Genomic DNA, 22,619 nt, shown 5'->3' with positions numbered 1-22,619 from the left:
TGTGAGTGAGAAAAAGAAAACCGCTGATCTTGAGGATCAAAGAGGGAATCTAGGACAAAACCAAATAAATGTTGAGGAGCAAAGCATAGAGAATGTGATGCAACGCATCAACCACTCTGACAGAGTACCAGCCTATAGAATTCCTCAACAACAAAGATGCATGACATGTGGAGGGGACCATCCGACGCAACATTGTCCTGACTATAGACGTAACACTAGGTTGGTAAAGGGACACTTTTATGTCCTGTTAAGTGACCATTTTCCTTGAATTATGTCAAGAGTTTCAAAATGGATTTTGAGGTGCTATCTGTCTAGAAAGTTGTCTCATGAGCTGAAAAAAATTCGACATTTTTTTGGAATATCAATTCCATCTTTAACCTTGTCCTTGCACAACATTTCAGAACCTAAACTGTGTGAAAAAACGGGTCCTGTTTTAGGCTTTTTTCAACTTTTTGCAACTATAGCACTCTAGAATTCATGTTTGTGAGGTCTATAATTCTAGAGAACTATCTTTAGTAGTACTCAACATGTCCTGATGCTTCTAGGGAGAAATAAATGTTAAAGTTGTAAGTTATGACCAAATTACAAAAATTGTCAAATCCTATTTTTCAGCCAATTTTAGCTCTTCTATGTTTTTTTTGGTGGCTTTCATGATATCCAAATGCAATTTTGATTTTCTATGTCTCATATTGTAACATAAAGCTAATATTCCTTGAGTTTTGGGGCACCTTATACCCTATTTTGCATAGTAGGCAACGATGGTTGATTTTTTCAATTATAGAAGAAAACGAAACATTTTGTATATCAAGTATAGCTTTTTCAATATTGTTAGTTTCTTGTGATAACTACATGCATTTTGTAGGTAGTAACCATATCTAGTCATAAGGATCAAATTTGGCTAGATATTGAATAGTTTCTATGGGATTCTACAACTCATAATGTTGAACCCAGTTTTTTCATGTTTGCTGTATTTAGCACTCCATCTTTGTCCCCAAGATTCCCCTTGGTAAGAGATGTATTATTCTTTTGACATGCTCCATGGCTCCTTATGAACCTAAAGGACAATAGGGAACTAAGAAAACATCCATATATTATTTGTATTGAGCGTGGCTATAGAAACTTTGATGATAGGTTTGCAGAATGGTAAAAATTCAACTTTTTTGTACCTATTTCTTTTGGCAAAACAAAAAATAGTGAGTGAGAAGCAATCATATGTTCTGATCACCAACCCATTGAAGTTAACTAGGGAATTTATCTCAAGTCCTACAAAAATCCTTAATCTTATTTTTATGCAACAAAACGTAAGAAATGACTGTTTTGATGAAAATGTACTGGTCCATCAACTTTGGAGGCTTGGTGTCACCAAAAGATGAGAAATTTTACAAGTTTCTTATTTTTTCCATGTGTAGTAGGCCTTGAACTATAACCTTATGAAGGGATTTTACAAAATGAGTGGATCTACTATGGTTTTGGAGGTTTTTTTCAAAACCCTGAAAGGACACTTTTATGTCCTGTTAGGTTACCAACCTAGTGCTAAGACTCCACCAGGGTTTGAGCATGTTATGTCTCAACCGCCTAGATATCATCCTGTAGCGGAACAAGTGTTCTTAAGTGAAAGACCCATAGCTGCTAGAAATGCATGTGTGAGTCATGAGCTTCAAATAGAAAGATATGTGGTAGATCAGGGGCCACTTCAAGGTCAATATCAAGTATTGCCACAACAACCAATACGTCCATGTGACAAATGTGGTAGTAGTGATCACTTGATTAAGGATTGTCCACACCATGATATCATGATAAATGTATATTGTAATGAGTGTGCAATCACACATATGATTTTGGATTGTCCTAAGAATCCAAGAAAGAAAGGTAAGATGCAACCACGTGTTACGTTTCCTTCTACCATCAAATCAGAGAAAGAACGAGCCGCAACAAAAGGAGAGACGACGACAACAACAGAGCAAGAAACAATTGCAAAAGAACAAGTGCTTAAACAACAAGAAGATGCAATTAAGCAAGTTGCTCCAGTAAACGTTGTCACAAGAGCACAAGCAAAAGTGCAAGAGCAGAAGCCTACAGATGGAGAGACTAGTAAGAGTTCCAAAAGCCGTAGAAACTCTAGACGAGCAAGGAGGACTAGAATGAAAGTGAGACTAGAAAGGGAGAAAGGAGAAGAAAATGCTGTTACAGCTGAGTTGGAAACAACTCAAGAGCAACAGACATAGCAAAGGGAAGTTGAAACCCTTAAACTAGCTGAAGCACCCAAGAGTGCTAGTTCAGGAGGATCTCTCCTAGTGGACAAAGTGAATGAGCCTTTAGACGTGATTTTACAGGCTTATGAGGCTAGATTGGCAAATAGACAGACCTTAGAACAAAGATGGATGACTTATCCTTATCCTAAACTAGAGAAGCAGAGGCTAGAAATGTGTGAGCAGCTCATTGAAACTGCTCAAGCATTGCTAGAACCACCTCCACCAGAATTGAAGGATAGGATAGTCACCCTAGTGCACAAAGATGAGAGCATTAAAGTAGACGAATTGCCTAGAGAAGAGGTGGATCATAGGGAAGAACCACTGCCAAGGTCGCAAGACTCGAGGGTAGTCCAAAATACAACAGATGAATCAATGAGGGATTTCCCACGTTATGTTCCTATAGTTGAGGAGCAGTGGCCAGAGGAGTTATGGAAGGCTGTCCGAGATGCCCAAAAAAGAGAAGAGGATGCTGGACCAGCACCATTTCCTGAAATCACATTAGATAGACCACAAATGAGTGTTGATGCGAGGTCATATTATGGTGATGTAGGATCGGTAGCCTCCGAAGACAATAGACCTGCATCGTTAAGAACTTTGCCACAGTACATGGGAGATTTTGAGGCAAAGTCTGAGATTGTGAGAGTTCCATCACACAGGCTAGGGGGGACAAAAGAATTGGACACAAAAATTTTGAGTGACTTGCTATCCGCGCCAGTGAAGTGCACAATTACGTTGGCAGAACTTTTGAAAATCAGGCCAAGTATGTGGACGGATATAGGAAAATGCTTGGAAAAAATTGGGATCAAAAGCCCGTTAAGGTTCTTGGAAAAAGAGCTAGATGGGATCGAGAAGCCTAGATCCAATGTAAGACCGGTACCTCTGAACAAAGTAGGAGAGTAGTATGAAGGAGAAGATGGTAATGCCACTTTGCCTGTCGAATACAATGGGATTGAAACGAAAGCTATACTTGACAGCGGAGCAAGAATTGCCATAGCAACAAAATGAATATGGGAGAAATGGGGTAGGCCCGCCTTTAGAACAACCAGCATAAAATTAAAGTTAGCGGATGGGCATGTGGAAAGACCCATGGGATTGCTAGAAGCGATAGTGGTGTCTTCTTGTGGTATAGAGTATGCGCATACTTTTGCCATAGTTGACTTTGGCAAGAAAAATAACTATGAAATCATCCTTGGAAGACCATTCATGAGGCAACTCAAGATGGTACAAGATTGGGGTTATGATTATCTATACTTGAGATATGCTGAAACCACAACACATGTAAATATGAGAAATCATAGTTACCAAGATGTAACTAGAACGCCCGTGGAAGATTTTGATTCTGCAACACAAAGTGGATCAACAGACCATCCGTGGATAGGCAAAAAGAAAGAAATCTGGATGTGCGGAGCATTGGAGTGTAGTGACTTTGGGAGAAATGAGAATTCCTTAGAGAGGGTCTTAGAAGATGATGCTTACATAAGAGAACCTTTTCCGGAAGAGGCATTAGAACCGCTAGAGTGGACTCAGATATTGGCTACTTTGGATGCCTGTGTTAATGAGACCACACCAACAAAATTTTGCGATGAGAATGGGTATGACATAGTCCCCTACTACATGCTAAGGGTTATGGGTGAGACAGATGACGAATCTGAGTATGAGTTCGAAACAGGGTTATCAACTATGGGGAAAAAACAAAACCAGATACCTAGCCCGAATATTGGTCATATAGAAATAGGTGCTCTTTGCGATCAGTGTGCGATAACACACTTCATTACAAACTGTCCAACTCGAATGCATAGTACAAAGGAGGAGCCACAAGTCAACGAAGCAAAGTTGCAGGAAGGAGGGCTAAGATCCAAAGAAGATGCTTCAGGTCCAGCGCCTACAAACGAGCAATATGAATACTTGGAATCAATCAAAGAAGAGGTACAGCAAGTGACAGTAAGTTCAGACACTATTGGTGACATTTCAACAGCTGAAGTCGAGGAAGAAGAGCCTATGACTCTACAGGAACCAAATGCTGATTTTGTCTCTCAAAAAGACATATCAGAGGAAATGGTGGTCAAGCTGGAGGTAGAACACACAGACGAAGTCACAAGTGTGAACAATGAAGAAGAAGACGACAAGGAGTCCAGGCGAAAGATTGCTCAAGTCACTCAAGAGAACACTTGCAATCTAATACCAAAGAAGATCAACTTTTTGCTAAGTGCACAAGACGGAGTCAAGATGAATTTTATGGCAAAAATTAATACAAATTCCACGACTAATGTCATGTCATATGGCATGTGGTTACTTCTAGGTAAGCCAAAGCTTTATGATATTCAGATAAAGGTAAATCTCTCACATGAAGTAGCTGTTATAAGTATGGGGATTGCAGAAGCTACTCTCCAACTACACTCACAGAATGTCAAAGAAAAATTCTTGGTGGTAGATTCTCGACAAATGGGAACACACTTGATTTTGTCCAAGCCATGGGCACAAGTCTTTGAAAACGAGCCTGAATCTTCAACAATGGTCATCACGACAAGCTATCAAGTGGCAACAGAGGTCAAGCCTACAACAGTTCAAAGATTCTTGGCTATTGAAAAAGACAAATCTAAAGGAAGCCCACAGTCTCTAGCCCAGCGAATGCAAGTGCAAGACAAAGCCTCTACATCAAAAGCCAAACCATCAACAAAACAATGGAAACCCAAGCAAAAAGTCTATCAACCAAAGTTTCCATCACCCGAAAGTCTCCAAAGGAAGTCAAAATAGGTCAACCAAGTGCTAGTATCCAAGGCACATATTAAAGTTAATGATCCAATTTGGATACAATCACAGGAACAACCTCAACAAGCAAAGGTAACAGGATGGATCACATCAAGCGAGTCAATTATTGCACAAGGCTACAAGAAAGGAAATTCAGATGTTTGGGTCAACAAGCCCAAGATGACAGCCTGGCGATATCCATCCCATGACAACCACTCAGTCAGGAATCAACAAAGCCGTCAACGTCAATCACATAACTCAACCAAGAGAAAGGACAGGTACAAAAAGCAAAAGAGAAGGTCTTCCACTGGACAAACCATACGACAAGTCTGGGTAATGAAATCAGAATTCTACCAGACTACCCAACAAAGTCAAGTGAAGATCACCTCCAAGCAAGTCCAAAGATTCATTCCAGTCGAGTTACTCGAAGCACAAGGATTCTATGAGGGTAACTTTCAAATCTAGTTACCTAAGGTAGTAGCTTATCAAGGAATCACCCACGAAAAGAAAGAAACATCAAGAAATCAAGAGCAACCACCCGCTACACCCAAGAGTACTACAACCTATAGATGGATCCCTCATCAATTACTACAAGAGCATGGCTTTTACAAAAGTAACAGCCATATTTGGAAATTAAAGAAAAGGTACCATCAAGTCAAAGAAGAAACAAGGCAAGTGGCAAAGGACATCACACCAGGCCCAAGAACAATGTGGGTTCCAAAATCCACGAGTGAGGCTCAACAACAAGAAAGATACACAACTCCTTTACAGCCTCTTAACAACAAAAAGAAAGCAACGGTAAATGCGGAGGTCAGAGTTTTGAAGAACACTATCTGGAAGAAGAAGACTTCATCAACCATTGCTTCAACATCAATACATGTCTCATCAAGTGACCACAATTTGCTACCAAGGAATGAAGAGCAGATATATGCGAATGCATTGGACAACATGGCATCTCAAACATAAACTAACGAGAAAGGCCTAAACATCAAAAGCATATGGAATTGGATTTCAGGCCGCGATCAGGTAAGTCCAAGTCGCCATTAAACTTACATGGCATAAGAGTCTAGAGTCGGGCAGCTAAGCCACTAAATGAGCGAAGTGTCAGACCCAAGCTTCAAGTTAATATTTTTCTGTGGTCTATGAGTCTAGCTAATAGGTATAAGCTCAAGCTGGAGAGTTGAGCATACATAAAGTCATGTCGGTCATGCTGGAAGAGGTGAGCATAAGAGTCAAAGTCCATATAATATATAAGGTGGAGAAGGCGGAGTGGTCCAAAAAAAAAAAACACACTCACGCACTTGACACAGTGAGGAAGAGTGGAGAAACCTCGACAGCAAAAACCCTTCTTGTGAGTAGTGAATGCTTTTGAAGCACTCATGCTATATGTTTTGCTCGCTACAATAACTCCATGAAGAACCCATTAATACTCTTCTCTCGCACCGCATCGTGTTTAACATACATAACTCTGTGCAAGCATATAGATGTCCCATCATTGGACATATGCATTAGGCACTCTTTTTTATTCCATCCATGCACTTACACAAACAAATGACGATGACCAAGCGGAAATAGGTTTTATGAGTCTTTGCTCAACAACAATGACTCTGACTTCAAGCTACTAACACTTATCCATGTACATCAAGCCCATACTAGTAGCCATATGGCCATATGTACTTTAACTCAGCATAACTCTATAACATCAGAACCTAAGTACGTATAGCCTCGCATTTAATTATGACTAAAGACATTTTTTCCCACTGGGTTTTTCCCTTTAGTCTTATCTAGGTATCCAAGACCTTCATTTTGTATATACGCTACATTTTACTTTTACTCTTTTATTTTTTATAACAACAAAAACAAGAAGAACCACGATATCCCCAAGTCAAAAGGGAGAGGCCAAATAACAGCTTGACAAAGCTTCAAGTCAACTTACAGGTACGAATTCCAAATAACAACCACAGGAAAAGCAAACTCGAGCTACAATGACAACGAACTGCTGCACCAACAAGTCGATACAACCTCATGCAATTCAAGATACAACAACCAATAGGAGGGGGAGAGTTCCAAGCTTCAGATACACTACAGGTACAACTTCAAGGCAGCTTTAACATCACGCAAAGCAACCAACTACAGAAGAGGCTGCCACAACAACTTCAACCAACACCAGGACATCAAGAACTCGTCAAGGCCAGCAAAGGCATAGGGTCTTGTCGGGGACGACAAGAATTCGGAGGGGGAGAGTGTTGAAAGGATGCCCTTTCAACAACGTTTCCACAAAGATTCCATAAAGATTCCTCAAAGATTCTAAAGATTCCACATGAAGATGGTGATGAAGTAATGAAGATGAAGATGGATGCTGCAACATGAAGATACGAGTTCATGGACGTCATTGAATATCCCGTTATTATTATTTTGAGCCATTACGGCCACTTTTGTAATGTTTACGGGAACCTCATATTTTAAATCGGCACTTGCATTTTGGCCACAGATGCTTGTGTAATGAGTAAAGCCAACTCAATTTCTTGTAATTAAGCTATGTAGAAGCCTAGAGACAATTCAGGTCATTTGGCCGGACATTAGGTTTGAAGGCTTTGTATATAAGCTAAAACCTAAGGCTTTGTAAAAAACACATTACGTTATCTCAATTAATATATAGTCGTGGGTTTTGCAGCACACAGTAGTGAGCTTCACGCACACACACCGTCGCGCACACTAATCACATTGCAGATATGAGAGTAGGAGCGTGTTAGCATCGAGGAGCTCTTCACGTCGACGCAAGCAATGCAAGCCGAGGACCACATCGCGAGCCCGCCTGCTACGAGCTATATTTGGTCGTAAGTACCTCAAACGACATTCGTTCTGAATGATCGAGTAGTCGTTAGAATCAGGGCGAGAAGCTCTTCATGTTGATGTCTTTGTAGATCAGTTTCGGACACTTTGAAAATTGCTGTTTTGAGTCTATCACGACAACGATTAGAGGTCTTACAGTTATGGTTTTTAGGGTTTAGGTGTTTGGCCATATAGGATATGTCCTTGTGAGTCTTACCCTCCGATTTCGAGTCATTCCGATATGATTTGAGACTGTTTCGAGCTTGTAGTGTTTCGTAGGATGCGTTGTCTGTTTCTTTGCTTTATGGTAGTGCTGTGGTAGGATTAGTGATTGTAGAGTGTTGTTCGTGTCTAGCTCAGGGTTGACAACCCAGAGATTGCCTCCATGCCCTAGTCGGGTCAGCTACGTCCTCGGATTGACAGTTTGTTGGTCTGTGTTCTCGCTGTGCTCCATCGTCCGTCGCGGCGTACCCGCTAACAGCACGTGTGCACCTTTCATGCACGTCTATGAATTCTTGACAAGTCGCTAATGCTCCATATTAATTATGCTTGGAATATGGAGCCTACAGAAAGAAGGGAAGAGTGTATAAGAGAACACAGGGCTATTATATTGAGTGTTTGTCTACATGGTGGTGCAATTGAGCTATCAAAGAACAAGAAGGCATTTGGAAGTACACATGATCATTTCAGTTGTGAAAAAATGTATGTGACATTACCACCTACATAGTAACGAAGCAACCGTAGGAATTAAGCATGCTCGCATGTGGCAGTCTGTTGATGATATTTTTTGTCTTCTTGAAAAGGAAAAGCTAATTTGTGATGAAAAATCCACCTTAAATTTTGTAATCAATAGTTTCTTAATTCAAATGGTGGATGCCTTGCGGAGACACACATAACAAATTACATGGTGGGTTGAACACTTGGTCTCTATAGTCAAAATGCATCTGTGTTTGAACTAAAGTTTGTTTTTTTTCAGCACATTCTTTTTGTGCATAGTGAATTTTTTTCTCAACACCTATGGTTCATTGGGTATCTGGAGTATCCTAGGGGTGGAGCACTCACACTATCAAGCAAAAGCAGTGTATTTCAAAAATACACGTCATGAAGGTGGAAGGAAAAGGAGCCATGCCTTACACGAGATGTTCAATTGGTTCTACAAATTTTTAGCGGGGGGAGAGAGGAAGAAAACTAGAGTGTAAAGAAGTTTAAAATGCAGAACAGGGAAAGCAGTTGGCATGAGGCGATCACAATCACATCATGCTTCGAATGCAAAAGATTGATTCCGACGATGGTTGGAGACAAGGTGACGAAATGGCAGGCGGTGGGTGAAAAAATAAAAATTTCTTACACTAACCATTTCTATTGTAAACATGCATTATAATGACAAGTGATTTTTTGACGCCCCAGTTAGTGGTCCCGTGGGTCAAGTTTTATCTATTTTGGAGTTTTTTCTGATTTTTATTAGTTTTATTAAGTTTTTATTTATTTATTTTAACTTTAAGTACTATATAATTCAAAACTCACAGCTTGAAGTTGATTTCTTGTTTGCACATCCTAGAAGATTCTCTCAAGCCCAAACAAGCACGCACTCATATCTTGCACCACATGGACAATACGCAAGAGCAGACCACTACGCACATCAATGTCACCACCACCACTCACACCATAGAGAATCCGCAGCCAACAAATCATGTAGTATCTACAACTTCAAATCCACATTCTCAATCACATATGAATAACCAACACTACAATCCACTCCAGATGCCCAAAATCCTCCCCAACCTTTGAATCCAAATGATCAAACCTTAATGCAATAGATTTTTGGTGATCTGTAACATTTAATGGCCTAATAACTTATGTGTAGCGGAAATTAGCATGAACATAGTGGGCATTTCATTAGAATAGATTCCTAATGAGAATTACAAGAGTGCTTGGGTGGAGAGAGCAACAAAAATCATAACACCTAGTTAGATAGCATCGACAATACTTTCAAAAGAGAGAGCAATTAAGCTATTGACAACAGTTGAGGAGCGGATTTTCATGGAGCCGGTCCCCCCTCCAAAAGGCTTTGTATTATGGTTTCTCCCATCAAGAGAGACATTGTACAATACAATTCTTTGTGTTCCTTCAAGACTAGCTAGTGCAATGAAGATGGAAACTTCATGCACTAAGCAAAACACTTTAACAAACATAACTTGAATTATCCCCGTTCTCAGACCCAAGACCTCACACACCTTCGCAGATGGTGAGAGCTAGCAGGGTATGAGAGTAGATTAAGAGGAAGAAGGAGTATCTTATGAGAAAGATGTACATCTCCTCACATAATCACTCATATGTAGCATAGCTTAGCTTAGTAATTAGCTTGGTAGAGGAGATGATCATGCATTGAAGCTTGGCTCTTGGTTGGATTTGCATCCACATGCCAAGAGAGTGTTGACGTAGGCTTCTATCTCACAAGCTTGGAGTAGGTGATGAGTTCTCCATTAAAGCTTGGGAAGAGATAGTCTTCTCTTTCTTCACACCTGAGCTTGTGTGAGTGTGTGTGTGATAATGCCTTGCAAAAATCAGCCCCCTCTCTCTCTCTTGGGCGAGCCCTCTTGCTAATTGCTCTTGCTGAAGCCTCATTGGCCCTCCCCAAGTCAAGCCAATTACAATTAAGCAGCATAAGTGATAGCCTTCTGACATGTGTCCCCCTTTCCCCTTTTGTGAGAGCTTTAGGTAATTAAATAATTAAACTAAACTCTCATTGGACCCCTTTGCCTCCTGGCCAATAGGAATCAGGCAAGCCATGGGGCTCCTGAATGCTCATTGGACCCCTTGGGAGACTGCCCAATAGTCTTCTAGGAGACTTAAATCTCATTGGTTTCTTTTATTAAATGTTTTTAAATTAATTAAACTAGATTTACTCTAGCTTAATTCTCATTGGTCCACTTCAAGGGTCATCCAATAGAAATTGGGCACACCTTGTGGGCATCTGGCCTAGGGAGCTGACATGTGTCCCTCATTCCCTTTGTGTAAAGGGAGCCTGTGTGTGTGTGTGTGTGTGTGTGGCTTTCTCTCTCATCCCCTGCCTTTAGGGCTCGCCCCCTCCCATGTAGGGATGTGCAAAGACTTTTAGGGCACACACAAAGCATCCAATTTTCCCTAGGGTTGACCTTTGGACACAACCTTTGAATTTTGGAACCTTAGCATTTTGGAAGTCTTAATGGGCTGAACCTTAGGGTCTTTTTAGCGCATTGTTGCACATGGCTCTTTTGCAGATGGCCCCCCCTTTGGATCCCTATTTTCCCTCCTTTGGATCCCTACTGTGGCCGGTCTGCTAGCTTAACCAATATTCTAGCTTTTTCTCCCCTGGCACTTCCCCACATTAAATGATCAGTTTAATATGAGAAAATCATTTAGGAGAATTAGATATTGATTATTATGACATGATCTCTAATCATGACTCATGCCAACCTCACACCTCTGTCGAATCCTCCACCAATCTCATCTCTAAACAAAGCCACACAAGAAACAAGACCAAGTGAAGAAGAATACTAGGGTTCGCTACTAAATGAGCAGCCCTTGCCTGCATCTACACTGCATAAATTTAGGTTGCGATTCGAACAAAGGGTGATCAAAGTAATACCATGTGACCCTGTTTTTGAAGCATGAGAAGCCAAGAGACGAAAGAGAAATGAAGAGATGCAAAAGAAAGAGGTAGTTGAGAAAGAAGCACAAAGAATGCAAGAAGAAAAGAGAAGACAGAGGGAGAAAGAGGAGTGGTAGAGAGCTGATCTCGAGAGATCCCACTTGGCTAATTTACAAGCACGGGGAAAGGAAGAGAGGAAAGTGGCAGAGGACAAATCTCAAGCCCCCCAACAAGAGAAAGTTGGGAGCTCTAGGCCTTCAAAATTTTCTCAAAGAGCAAAACAATGTGCAAAGAAGAAAAAGGACAACCTCACACTCGAAGGGCAACGGCCCCAAGAGGAGAGGAGAAAAAAGGTACAAAAGTGACCCTTCTTAATGGGCTAGGCAGACGGCTCCTCCACCACCACCAACAACACAGAAGAAACGGAGGTGGAAGCCAGACACAACTACTTTGCGGGAGATCCGAAAGTATTAAAAGAGCACTGAGTTGATCATACCAAAAGCAACCGAGAGAGATAATGGATTAATATAATGATTTCGTGTACAACACACATCTTTATTGGCTCTACAGGATGCCATCGAGGACATTTTGGTGCAGATGTTCCAAGATGGCGTTTCATGCATGGTGCATGCAAAGTGATTTATCCTAAAATATCTGGATTTAGCTCTAAGAATTAGTTCTTGTATGGTGCATGCATAAGAATTAGTTTGTCCCATGTAACCTCTGTTTATGAGATTTGTACTCTTTTTATATAATATCAGTGAGTCAAATTTCTACCATTCGATGAAATTGTAACAATTGATTATGTACATTGTATTCTTTTAGTATTTGAATTTCTCAAGTTTTAAATTTAAACTCACCTCCACCAATCAAACACCCAACAGCCGGGGGGCACCGTCAATGAATGTTTTATGAAACCAAGCAATTAGATGCCCACGACTCATGGCAATGCCTAGCGGGGTCCGATGGTGTAAAAAATTCCCATGCGTGCCATGCACACGGCGGTGCTCGACGGGGTTTGTCTGACGACACAAAGGGGGTTTTTTCTCACTGTCAAACCCCGTCGAGCACCATCATGTACTGTGTGCATCCTGCACATCCATACGCTACCCCTGTTGTTCGACTTTGTAAAAAATTTATCGGCGGTGTCTCCTCGACCACCAGGTGCTTAGTTGGTGGCAGTTTCAAATTAGAAGATTTCGGAGGTCATTTAGAGGTCCTTCTAAGAAATTCTATTTCTCTCTCTAGAAAATCTTCTTAAAATGCCTTTGCACTTATTGAGGATGCCCAAAAAGACAATTTGGTTCTTTGAAAAGTGAACCTAACTTTCTTGCATTTTTTGAAAACAGTCACTTTTTCATTAAGTGTGATTGTCTTTTTCACGAGGTCGGCGCCGCTCATTCAATATGGCTTTCTACATCATTCAAATTTTAAAACCTATAAAATTATCAAATAATGTCATAATTTGAAGATTTGGCCACCGCCAATGTGTTCAAAAAGCTCAAATACCTAAAAATCGATTGTCTACTTGCCCTGTTCTGACACCCGGAGAGGGAAAAAATACCAAAAAATCTCTAAAAGGAGGTTGTAGTAGAACGGCGTGCGAGTGGCACTCTAATTTTTTGTGAAATGGCCTCTGCGCGCCGTTTTGTTACTTCTTCCTTTTATGGGTTTATATATATATATATATATAAAGAACTATATATACTTCTTACTATATATATATATATATATATATATATATATATATATATATATATATATATATATCATTGTATAATAATTATAAAGGGATTTTAGCCGAATGACGCACAAGGGGCACTCTAAATTCTTGTGAAATGGCCTGTACATCCTTGGGCTACTTCTCTCTTTTATGGGTTTACAAATATACATATATATATATATATATATACTTCTTACTCTACATATGTAAAGAACTATATACACTTCTCACAATATATATATATATTGAATGATTTTTGTTAATATCAACCTATTTTTCTTTGTAACGGTGGCCCTTCTCTCATTGAAGGAGCTCTTTTTTCTCTCTCTACCAAAAGGCCCTCCAAAAGACCTCCGCTGAAATTTTTTAAAGTATGTATGCGTTGTGGTAATGAAATATTTGGACAATATGAACACAAAAAGACAAGTACAGAATGTTCACACATCATGGCTAATTAGTTTTTTTGCAAATTACATATGTGGGTATGGGGCAAATGACTGACCTGAGACCAAGGATTTTTCATATTCTTTTGGGTTTGTCTCTCCTTGACCTAGACTTAAGTCATAATGGGAGAGGACTGACCTAGGGTTCTTACCTATAAAGGCATACAATGTTTCTCCTTGTCCACCACTATACATTTGTGAGCATTAAGCGTGAGGGAATCTTCAGTGAGGATGGCACTTAACGCTTTGCACTTGAGCAGCTTCGTAGTACCGTGCTTGGAGAACTTCGTGTAAGCAACTCAAAGAATTGATGGCCCAAGGTGACTCAATGCAGTACCATAGGGAGCTATCCCTGTCGATGTACATGTTGTGAGAACCTCTGGTTTGCATTGTGTACTTATCAACATGGTATGCAATATGTAAAACATTTTAAAGGACTTTAACACTTATTGTAGGGAACAATAGACAATCAAAATTTAGTTAAAAAAATGTTTACCTTAGTTTCTTCATCCATCTCTTCAAGCGTTTTTCTTGAAAGGTCGACGCTAGAGCAATCATCTCTACCAATAGGAATCAGTGCCTTATGTGCATGGGAAGCGCTTTTTGGGATGCTTTCATAAAATGAGGCAATGATCTGAATTTCATAAGGGTACATGCCACCCCATGAACTTCTATTTGTTTTCATTGGGGAGGAAAGAGAGGCTTGCTAGGAGACTTTGGTCTTCAAAGTCAATTTGAAATTTGACCTTCTCTTCCTTTCCATTGGGATCCTTCATGCATGCATATATAGCAAGCACTAAGAGCGGCTCATCTTCTCTGAATCTTGGTGTTTTAGCAATGTTGTCAAGGAACAATAGTGTTGACCATCCACCACCGCTGCATGCAAACTAAGAATTTGGAGGTCAGGGACTTGCTCCATCACTTCATCTCCCTCTATCATCCAATCTTCCTCCTCATTGGAGATGGGCTCTTGCAAGAGGAAAAGTGCCTTAGATGCTTCAGTCTGCTCATCAACCTCTTTGATAACTTCATTTGAGTCCTCCACAATGATCACAAGCAATTTTTGGTTGGCCTTTTCCTTTTATTTTCCCTTCTCCATGCCCTCAAGAAAGACCAGAACCATGTCCCAAGAAATGAATTGGGTGCCTATGCACCCCATGCCCAAGTCTATGAGTTCATCCTCATCCTCTTTCCTATTGTCACATTTAGTGAGCCCTTTAACCTCAACAAGCAAAAGAGAAAGTTTTGTTGGCTCCATAGAGGTGTTTGAGTAAATCCATTGGCAACCACACCATGTCGAATCCCTCGAACACTATGGCATATTCTTCCATGTGTTGCGCCATGTAATCAAGAAAGATTTGGAATACCACTGCATGCAGGTTGTCCATGGCCTACATGTCGATTGTCCCCTCGAACACACTGACTAATTCATGTGCTCGATCTGCAAGTCCTAGTTTTTCTAGTTGTGTAAGAAGTGCATCAAAAGACATTGCCATGAGTTCATTTGTGAAGAAGATGGAAAGAGAGCTTAGAGCTAGAGTTTTGTGAAAGTGATAAATGAAGTTTAAAACCTAAAAAGTCACTTATATACCCAAGGTCACTTTTTAAAATTAATAAAAATGAACTTAAAACTACATTTTTTAACAAAATCACGCGACAAGTCATTGAAAGACACCAACATTGAAAGCATTCATGCTCCAAATCAAAGAAATTGTACATTTAAATCGAAATCTTAAACAAACTGAGAATGAACAAGCATGCACAGAGAAGAGATTCAAAACACCATATGCATTAGTAAGAGAAAAATATGCATCAGTTTAAAGATTTTACACAAAAATACATCACAAAAACGCAATATTCTCACACAGAAAACTCTTCTCTTCTTTGGAAAAAACATTTTTTTTGTTGATCACAAAGAGGTATTGCTTGGGCAAGGTATATATAAGATTAAGATACTTGCGAAGATGATTGAGGTACCACCCGCTATTCATTGAGATATCATGCACTACATTGTCATGGAGGCATATTTGCAGATCAACTGATTCTATAGCAGCAACATCAGAGTCTAGTGCCTCCTATTCTCACATCGTAAGCTTGCATCTTCTGTAGGAAAAAACCATTGAAAATATTTGCTTCATGATATGGTATCTAAACACCACATTCTCAGCAACTACAGAGCATTTGATTCCATTTCCCTGGTGGTTGACCACCTTAGTCTCCCCTCCAACTACAAGGAAGTCGTTGATCGCACTTCCCTTTTTGCAAGTGCACATTGTTGGTGTCCTATGAACACTCTGCAATTGAAAAATTTAACAAAAACACATGAAGAGACATAAACCATGTTGTCGTTTCTTTGTGGAACCATAGGTGCACTTCATTTTGATGCATGCACATCTACCACGATTCTCCTCTTGGTTGCTGCGATCAAGGCACTATCTGACCGAGGCCATTCCAAACTCTGCAAGGTTGGAGAGTGAGCTGGAGAGATATTACCATACCCATTTCTCCTAGGCGTGACATAAGTATGGTTTAAAAAAAAATATCCCGTGAGGAACGCTCAGAGGATGGATTACCAACATAGAGCAACTTTTGAGGGTCAATGCTGATTGCCTCAAAAGTTCTTGTGAAGGACTCTATTGGCTCCCAGTCTACAAAATCAAATGGAGAAACATTTGCAAACATGAACAAGCAATGGAAATCTTACAGTCATCAAAGCAACGTTTATGGAAAAAATACAAAACAGACGATCTAGGAGTGAAATTACAATTTGCAGAAAACCTCAATGGAGCTAATGTTGTCTCTAGCTTTAGTTGTGAAAGAAAATACACATATTGCACCTTTACAAGCCGCTTTCCATCTTGGGTTCTCTTGAACTCCATGATTCTTCCCTTCCAATGGTGTGCTCAAAAAGACATGTGTCTCCTTGAGACCTTGTGTGCACCTCTTGAGTTGGGCTACATTGTCACCCAGCTCAATTGTTTGAACTCCATTGTCACCCAACATCCATTGTTGTCTTGTACATTGCTGCATGAAATGGATTTAATGACACTCCTAGGTAAGATGATGCCATGGGGAATAGTGGCACAACCTGCACACAAACACTTATGATTAATATATGCACATCCATGTTCTTGGCTCCATAAAGAGAAAGATTATTGATGGTACACAAATATAGTTAATGGCATTTCTTGCTATACTGCTCCACCTGCAAGTTGGCTAAATGGGGAAGATAATGTGCAAAGCTTGAGAGGGAAGTAGACCTACTCTAGAGAGCTCAATGGAGAAGAAGAAGAAGGAAACCTGTTGAGGAAAGAAAGAGGGAATATCTAGCATAAGGATTTGCTAAAAATATTCATCTTTAGGTAGAGGTGTCTTGTGAGGTTCATGGAGCAATGGAGAAATTCAGCTTGAGGAGAATGCAGCAAGCTTGAGGAGAATTTAACAAGCTTGAGGAGGGAAAAGAAGTTTAAACTTATGCTACGGACCTTCTTGGGAGGGAAAAGTGACATTAAGGAAAGAGAAGCAACTTGCAAGGTGGAGTGAAGAGACGTGAGTGATGGTATAGTAGAGAGAGAGAGGGAGGGAATCATCAACACATTTTGGAGGGACACCCTTTTAGGAGAGAGGAAGGAAGAAATTGTCGATCACTAGAGAGAGAAAGCCTATGCTTAAACAAGTCTTCTACTCCCATCTGAAGCATCCCATAAAGATGATGTCAGTTGCTTATTATAAAATTTTAGCTAAAACCATAGCGCTCAGGCTTTCTCATCTCATGAACAAATTCCTTACACTTCACCAACATGGTTGTATCAAGGGAACGTCCATCTATGATAATAGTTTGGCAGCAATGGTAAGTATTGAATATGATGCTTCCACTAAGCAAGAGTGTATCCTACTACAGCTAGATCTAGATAAGGCCTATGACAGGATCACTTGGTCATTCATTGAGGATGTTGTTAGCTGATCCGACATCAGTTAACAGGAGCTGCTAAAGATTGAAGCCTTATGAATGCACATCGAAGATGAATATGAAGAAGCAGTGAAATTTGGAGTTACACACTTTTCACATTTTTCCAAAATGGTCATGTATTGTAATTTCCCAATTTATTTAGCCATTGTGATAATTGTAACGTGTCATGGGCTCAATAAGAGTTTCAAGATGTAAAGAATAGGTTAGTTAGTGTACCTAGGTTGCAGATACAATAAAATATGGAGCCTCAAAGGTCTTGGGCGCCAGGACATTACACATTCTAAATCTTGGCTAAGGTATAAAAGCCAACTTTGTAAAGAACTTATCAAGTTTTTGGATAGGAAATACACAGTGTGAGTTTACGCTGCTCACTTGTCTCCTTGTCATGCTTCTATCTCTCTTGTCCATTGTCACATTGCAGTGTTGTCTATTGCGTTGCAACCACGGGTAAGACATCTACTCATTGACGTAAACATATCATGGTAAATTGTAGCTTTTGGCGTCGCCAACCCGCGGCCTGATTTCATCATAAGTAGGAATTTAAGCTAAGAAATCACAAAGTAAGCATAGGCGGGGTATTGGGGCATCATTGCTAAGCATTTAGATACATTCGGGGTCAAAATTGACTGGGTCAAAATTGACTAGGTCAAAATCTCACTGCTGTTAATAATCGTGTTTTTTGCACTTCATCAAAAGTGAGATTTGAGACCATAAGGATGTGTGCTTAGGTCTTATATACTTGTTCTATAGGTGTCGTAGCATTCGGATATCGTTTGATGCTGTAACGATCATGGTTTGCTTACCGATTAGCGACTAGCTTTTGATGACTTAGGTCATTTGAGTGTAGCTTGAGTTAAATGTGAGCTGTCTACTATTTTCCAAGAGATTGACACCCTCTTCTAGCCTCCATGCACTAGTCGAGTCATCTTCGTCCCAAGGATTGACATTAATGTTCGTGGTTCTCGCTATGTTCGCAATAAGATAAGAGTGAGGTTAGGAAACCATCCACATTTGGCGCCGTTGCTGGGGACAAGTAGACCTAAACTAGGAAAAACAAGAGCGTTTAGTGTAGTTGTCCTTTAACTTCCTCTAGGATCACCTAGAGTTAAACTTTCTCTTTAAAACCGCATAGCTTAAGAGTGTCGTCTTTTGTTGTGTAGAGGTAGCTTGGGAGTAGATTGTACTTGCTAAGTACCTTGTAGGATTATAGAATTAGAATAGGATTTTGAGAATGATTGATGGACAAGACAAGTCTTAACATCAAGGCTCAAGAAGACTAAAGTGAAACTCCATGGCCTTCCCAAGAATTGTAAATATTATAAATATAGATAGAGTAATAAGTTTTTGACTTTACATTGCCAAGATTGAGTTCTAATCTTTTGACTTTGCATTGCCCCATCGGTCATCATCAGTCAAAAAGTCTTTTCATTTTCTACCATCTAAGTACTTATCCTTCAGTTTTTCATTTCAAATGAAATGTTTCCAAATTCTTTCTTTGAAATGAACCAAGTGTGGCACATGGAGGCTCTCTTCTTCATTGAAAATTTTAAGCTCCATTATATATAGTATATATTTTCTAAAGTTGCATTAAACTTTTTGGATTAAAAAGTGTATTCATAGGAGTTTGATCCCATGATGTAACGTCTTGACAAAGGGTCCTTTGATTTAAGGAATTCATAATATTTATTTCACTAGTTTGTTTTATTTTTGGCATAAAGAAGGCAATTGACAAGTGATGGAGTATGCAAACCTCTCACCATTAAAAAATCACCATCACATTAAATCCCTTTGTTTGCACTATAGTGTTTTTATCACCATTGGATTAGATACAACATTGATTTATCTTCATTTTAGTGTTTTTAAAAGGTGTCTCCATATTGATGCCAATGTGAGGCATTAAAATAATAAGCACAAAGTTTTATCTTTATAATAACATTTAATTCAATGTAGGAAAAGATGAAGCTTCTGGGTAACAATCACACCATTTTTGGCTTTCTAAAAGAAACCCTTAGTGTTGTGTTGGGTTAGGGAGACTTTCATTGTTTTCAGTACACGATGATGGAGACTTACCTTTCATTCCACATCCTGACATGTCTTTACTTTTCTTGCATTCTATTGTTTTAGAATGCTAAAGTGGAGCTTCACCTTGCATAATTTTAGTAAATTTTACACACACACACACAGATATATGTTTTTTTGGCCTGCAGAAGGCCATAGGAAAGTGGGTGGATAATCATTGCATTTTTTTGGCCCTTCATTGTAGAGCTATGGATTTTTGATGCGTGGCAGTGAAGGGTTTTGTAAACCTTTTAGGTCTCTTTCCAGGTCCCTATCGATGGCGTGCAACATCGCATTGAAAATAGGCACGGAATGCAGGACTAGAGGAGGCCTCTACGTGCGTCAAATGTAAGCAGGTGCATGGAGGCAACCACATCCACATTCGGCATGCCTTAAATGCGGGTACTGCAGGCGTAGCAACTACAACAAAAAGGTACGGGGTGAGTGCATCGTTTTGTGTGTGTGTGTGTGTGTGTGTGTGTGTGTGTGTGTGTGTGTGTGTGTGTGTGTGTGTGTGTGTGTGCGCGCGTGCGTTCGACCGTACCTGCCTAGGAGTGGGTGATTGTCCACGCAGTCAATCATGCAATTTACAGAGGCTACAGGGCCCAGGTCGAGGTCGATACTTGTGATGATCTCACGTTGTGTGTAGGTACCACATCAATGATGCAAAGCTAGGCAATCTGCCCCTCAAGCTATGGTTTGCAGGCACATCATGATGTTGTCCGTAGGTGCGCGTGCACACACACACACACACACACACACACACACACACACACACACAGAGTGCATTAAACATATTTGTCATGCTATCATGCACAGCAACTGCTCACATAGGTTGCAAAAACAAAAATTTAGAAAATTAGTGTTTTTCCTGGGCTTTGCACTATTCCTCTCTATTTTGAAGTGGAATTCCTCCTTTCCCCCTTCCCTCAACCGACAGTTTTGCAATTGAAAATGGCATGATGTTAAGCCGAGACTTATTTTTCCCATTTCTGTCGTACTTTGCCATGCCTATGTTTTTGCTCTTCTTCCAAAATTCCCTCTTCGAATCTATTCTAAAGGCAATGTTAAATGTTTGTGAAATTGATATTTGTGAAACATTGTTGCGGGTGTTTTATGGACTATTGTCACTTGCGCAAAATTGGGAAAGCTGTGAATGTCGCAGTGTCGTCTTGTGAATTAGTCGACCAACTGTTGAAGGCAAGTGTGCTGGTGTTCGTGCAGTGTGTTCTTGTGTCGGTGTCTGCTATCGCCGTCTACATTGCAATCACAAAGTTTCTAACCTTTTGGTATGCATTAAATGAGCCAGTGAAGTATTGTCATGCTGATGTATTCAGTTTCCATGGTATGCATTAAATGAGACAATAAAGTATTATCAGATTGATATAGTGTGCATTGGGAATTTGGGCAATGCTATCAATTTTATTTTTGTATGCATGCACAATTTGACATTTCTTCTACAGTGCAAAGAAATAGATTGGAGCCTTTTGGAATGTAGTCAATGAGAATAGCAATGCTGATACGATGTGGCAGTGGGAATTTGGGAAAAGGCTTTTGTATGCATTCAAAAATTGACATTTTGTGTACTACCTGATGGTAGAGTTTGGGGAATTTTGAGATGCATTCAATGAGCTATCACAATATGTAGTGTAGGTATCTTTGGGAATTCGGACATTAGGATGAATGAGTAGCTCTTTTTGTATGGATAAGCATCTGACATTCTTGATCGATCCGACTTTAAGAATATGTATATCACCTCTTTATAAGTGGAAAAATGCCTTTGTTTTTATGTGAATACATAGTTTAGAGCTTGAGGAGTTGTGTGTAATATTTTTTTTGCAATGGGTTCTAAACGCTCTGTTGGTGGTCCTTTTGGTCCCGGTGCTGAGAAGTGGTATGTGAGCAGCGATGAATCTATAGGCGCGGAGAGCATGGACTTTAAAGAAGGTCAGCTGTTGTAAAGTGTCGAACAATATTATTGAGTATTATTGTGTATTTGTTGGATTGATTATGCTACTTTGTTCGAAACTTGAATTAAAACTCCAGTTACTGTGTTTAAAAATGATGCTAATGGTTAATCTTTTTTACGTTTGCTTCGCTTTTGTGGCGGATATTGGATGCAAGGGATACAAACTGTGAGTATTATTGTGTATTTGTTGGATTGATTATGCTATTTTGGTCGAAAGTGGAATTAAGACTCCAGTTACTCTATTTAAAAATGATGTTGTTGGTTACTCTTTGCTACATTTTCTTCGCTTTTGTGTCGGATACTAGGTGCAAGCAATAGAAACTGAAGCTACTGATTCTAGCTATGTTATGTTGGATGTTGTTGTGCCGACTAGTATTGTAGCATGGGTGGGACTGTTGCTACTATTGCAGATGTCGCTTTTGCAAACAATGCTTCTGGGTTGCACGTGTGAGCGTTTAGATGTGATTGAGATCAATTCCAATTTCTAGTGCGTATGCATAGTGTCCTCAAGTTCTCAGCTTGTAGAATCTAGCTCCCTTTTGCTCTCTTCAATTGAAATTCATGGTTTGCGCACGCACATACATATAGCAGTTTTTTTGTAGCTTGAGGAGACCCATATGCTCAAATCTCTCTCTCTCTCTCTCTCTCTCTCTCTCTCTCTCTCTCTCTCTCTCTCTCTCTCTCTCTCTCTCTCTCTCTCTCTCTCTCTCTCTCTCTCTCTCTCTCTCTCTCCCCCCCCCCCCAATTTGCTTAACCAGTTTTAAGTTCATATTATTCAAATTCCAAGGTTCTTTCCAAATTTTATCTAGCTCCCTTTCGCTCTCTTCAATTGAAATTCACAGTTTGCACGCGTACACGTACATATAGTAGTTTTTGTGTAGCTTGAGGAGACCCATGCTCAAATCGCTCTCTCTCTCTCTCTCTCTCTCTCTCTCTCTCTCTCTCTCTCTCTCTCCATTTTGCTTAAGCAGTTTTAAGTTTATATTATTCAAA

The 22,619-nt window shown here is 39.9% G+C and overlaps 1 protein-coding gene across 1 annotated transcript in view; it reads left to right on the top strand.

The window, feature by feature from the left end:
- The window catches only part of LOC147430806 (uncharacterized), a 28,319-nt gene extending 7,484 nt beyond the window's left edge, over positions 1-20,835 (top strand). Inside the window, exon 2 of the mRNA XM_086493367.1 lies at positions 19,925-20,835. Coding sequence (XP_086349493.1) covers positions 19,925-19,981 — 57 coding nt within the window. The 3' untranslated portion in view covers positions 19,982-20,835. The remainder of the gene's footprint in view (positions 1-19,924) is intronic.
- Positions 20,836-22,619: the final 1,784 nt, after the last annotated feature.

The sequence above is a fragment of the Adiantum capillus-veneris genome, chromosome 21, assembly GCF_014529385.1.
Source record: "Adiantum capillus-veneris isolate H3 chromosome 21, ASM1452938v2, whole genome shotgun sequence".
Taxonomy (NCBI): Eukaryota; Viridiplantae; Streptophyta; class Polypodiopsida; order Polypodiales; family Pteridaceae; genus Adiantum; species Adiantum capillus-veneris.
The sequence above is the reverse complement of the archived record's forward strand: the minus strand, read 5'-3'. Positions and strand labels throughout refer to the sequence as shown.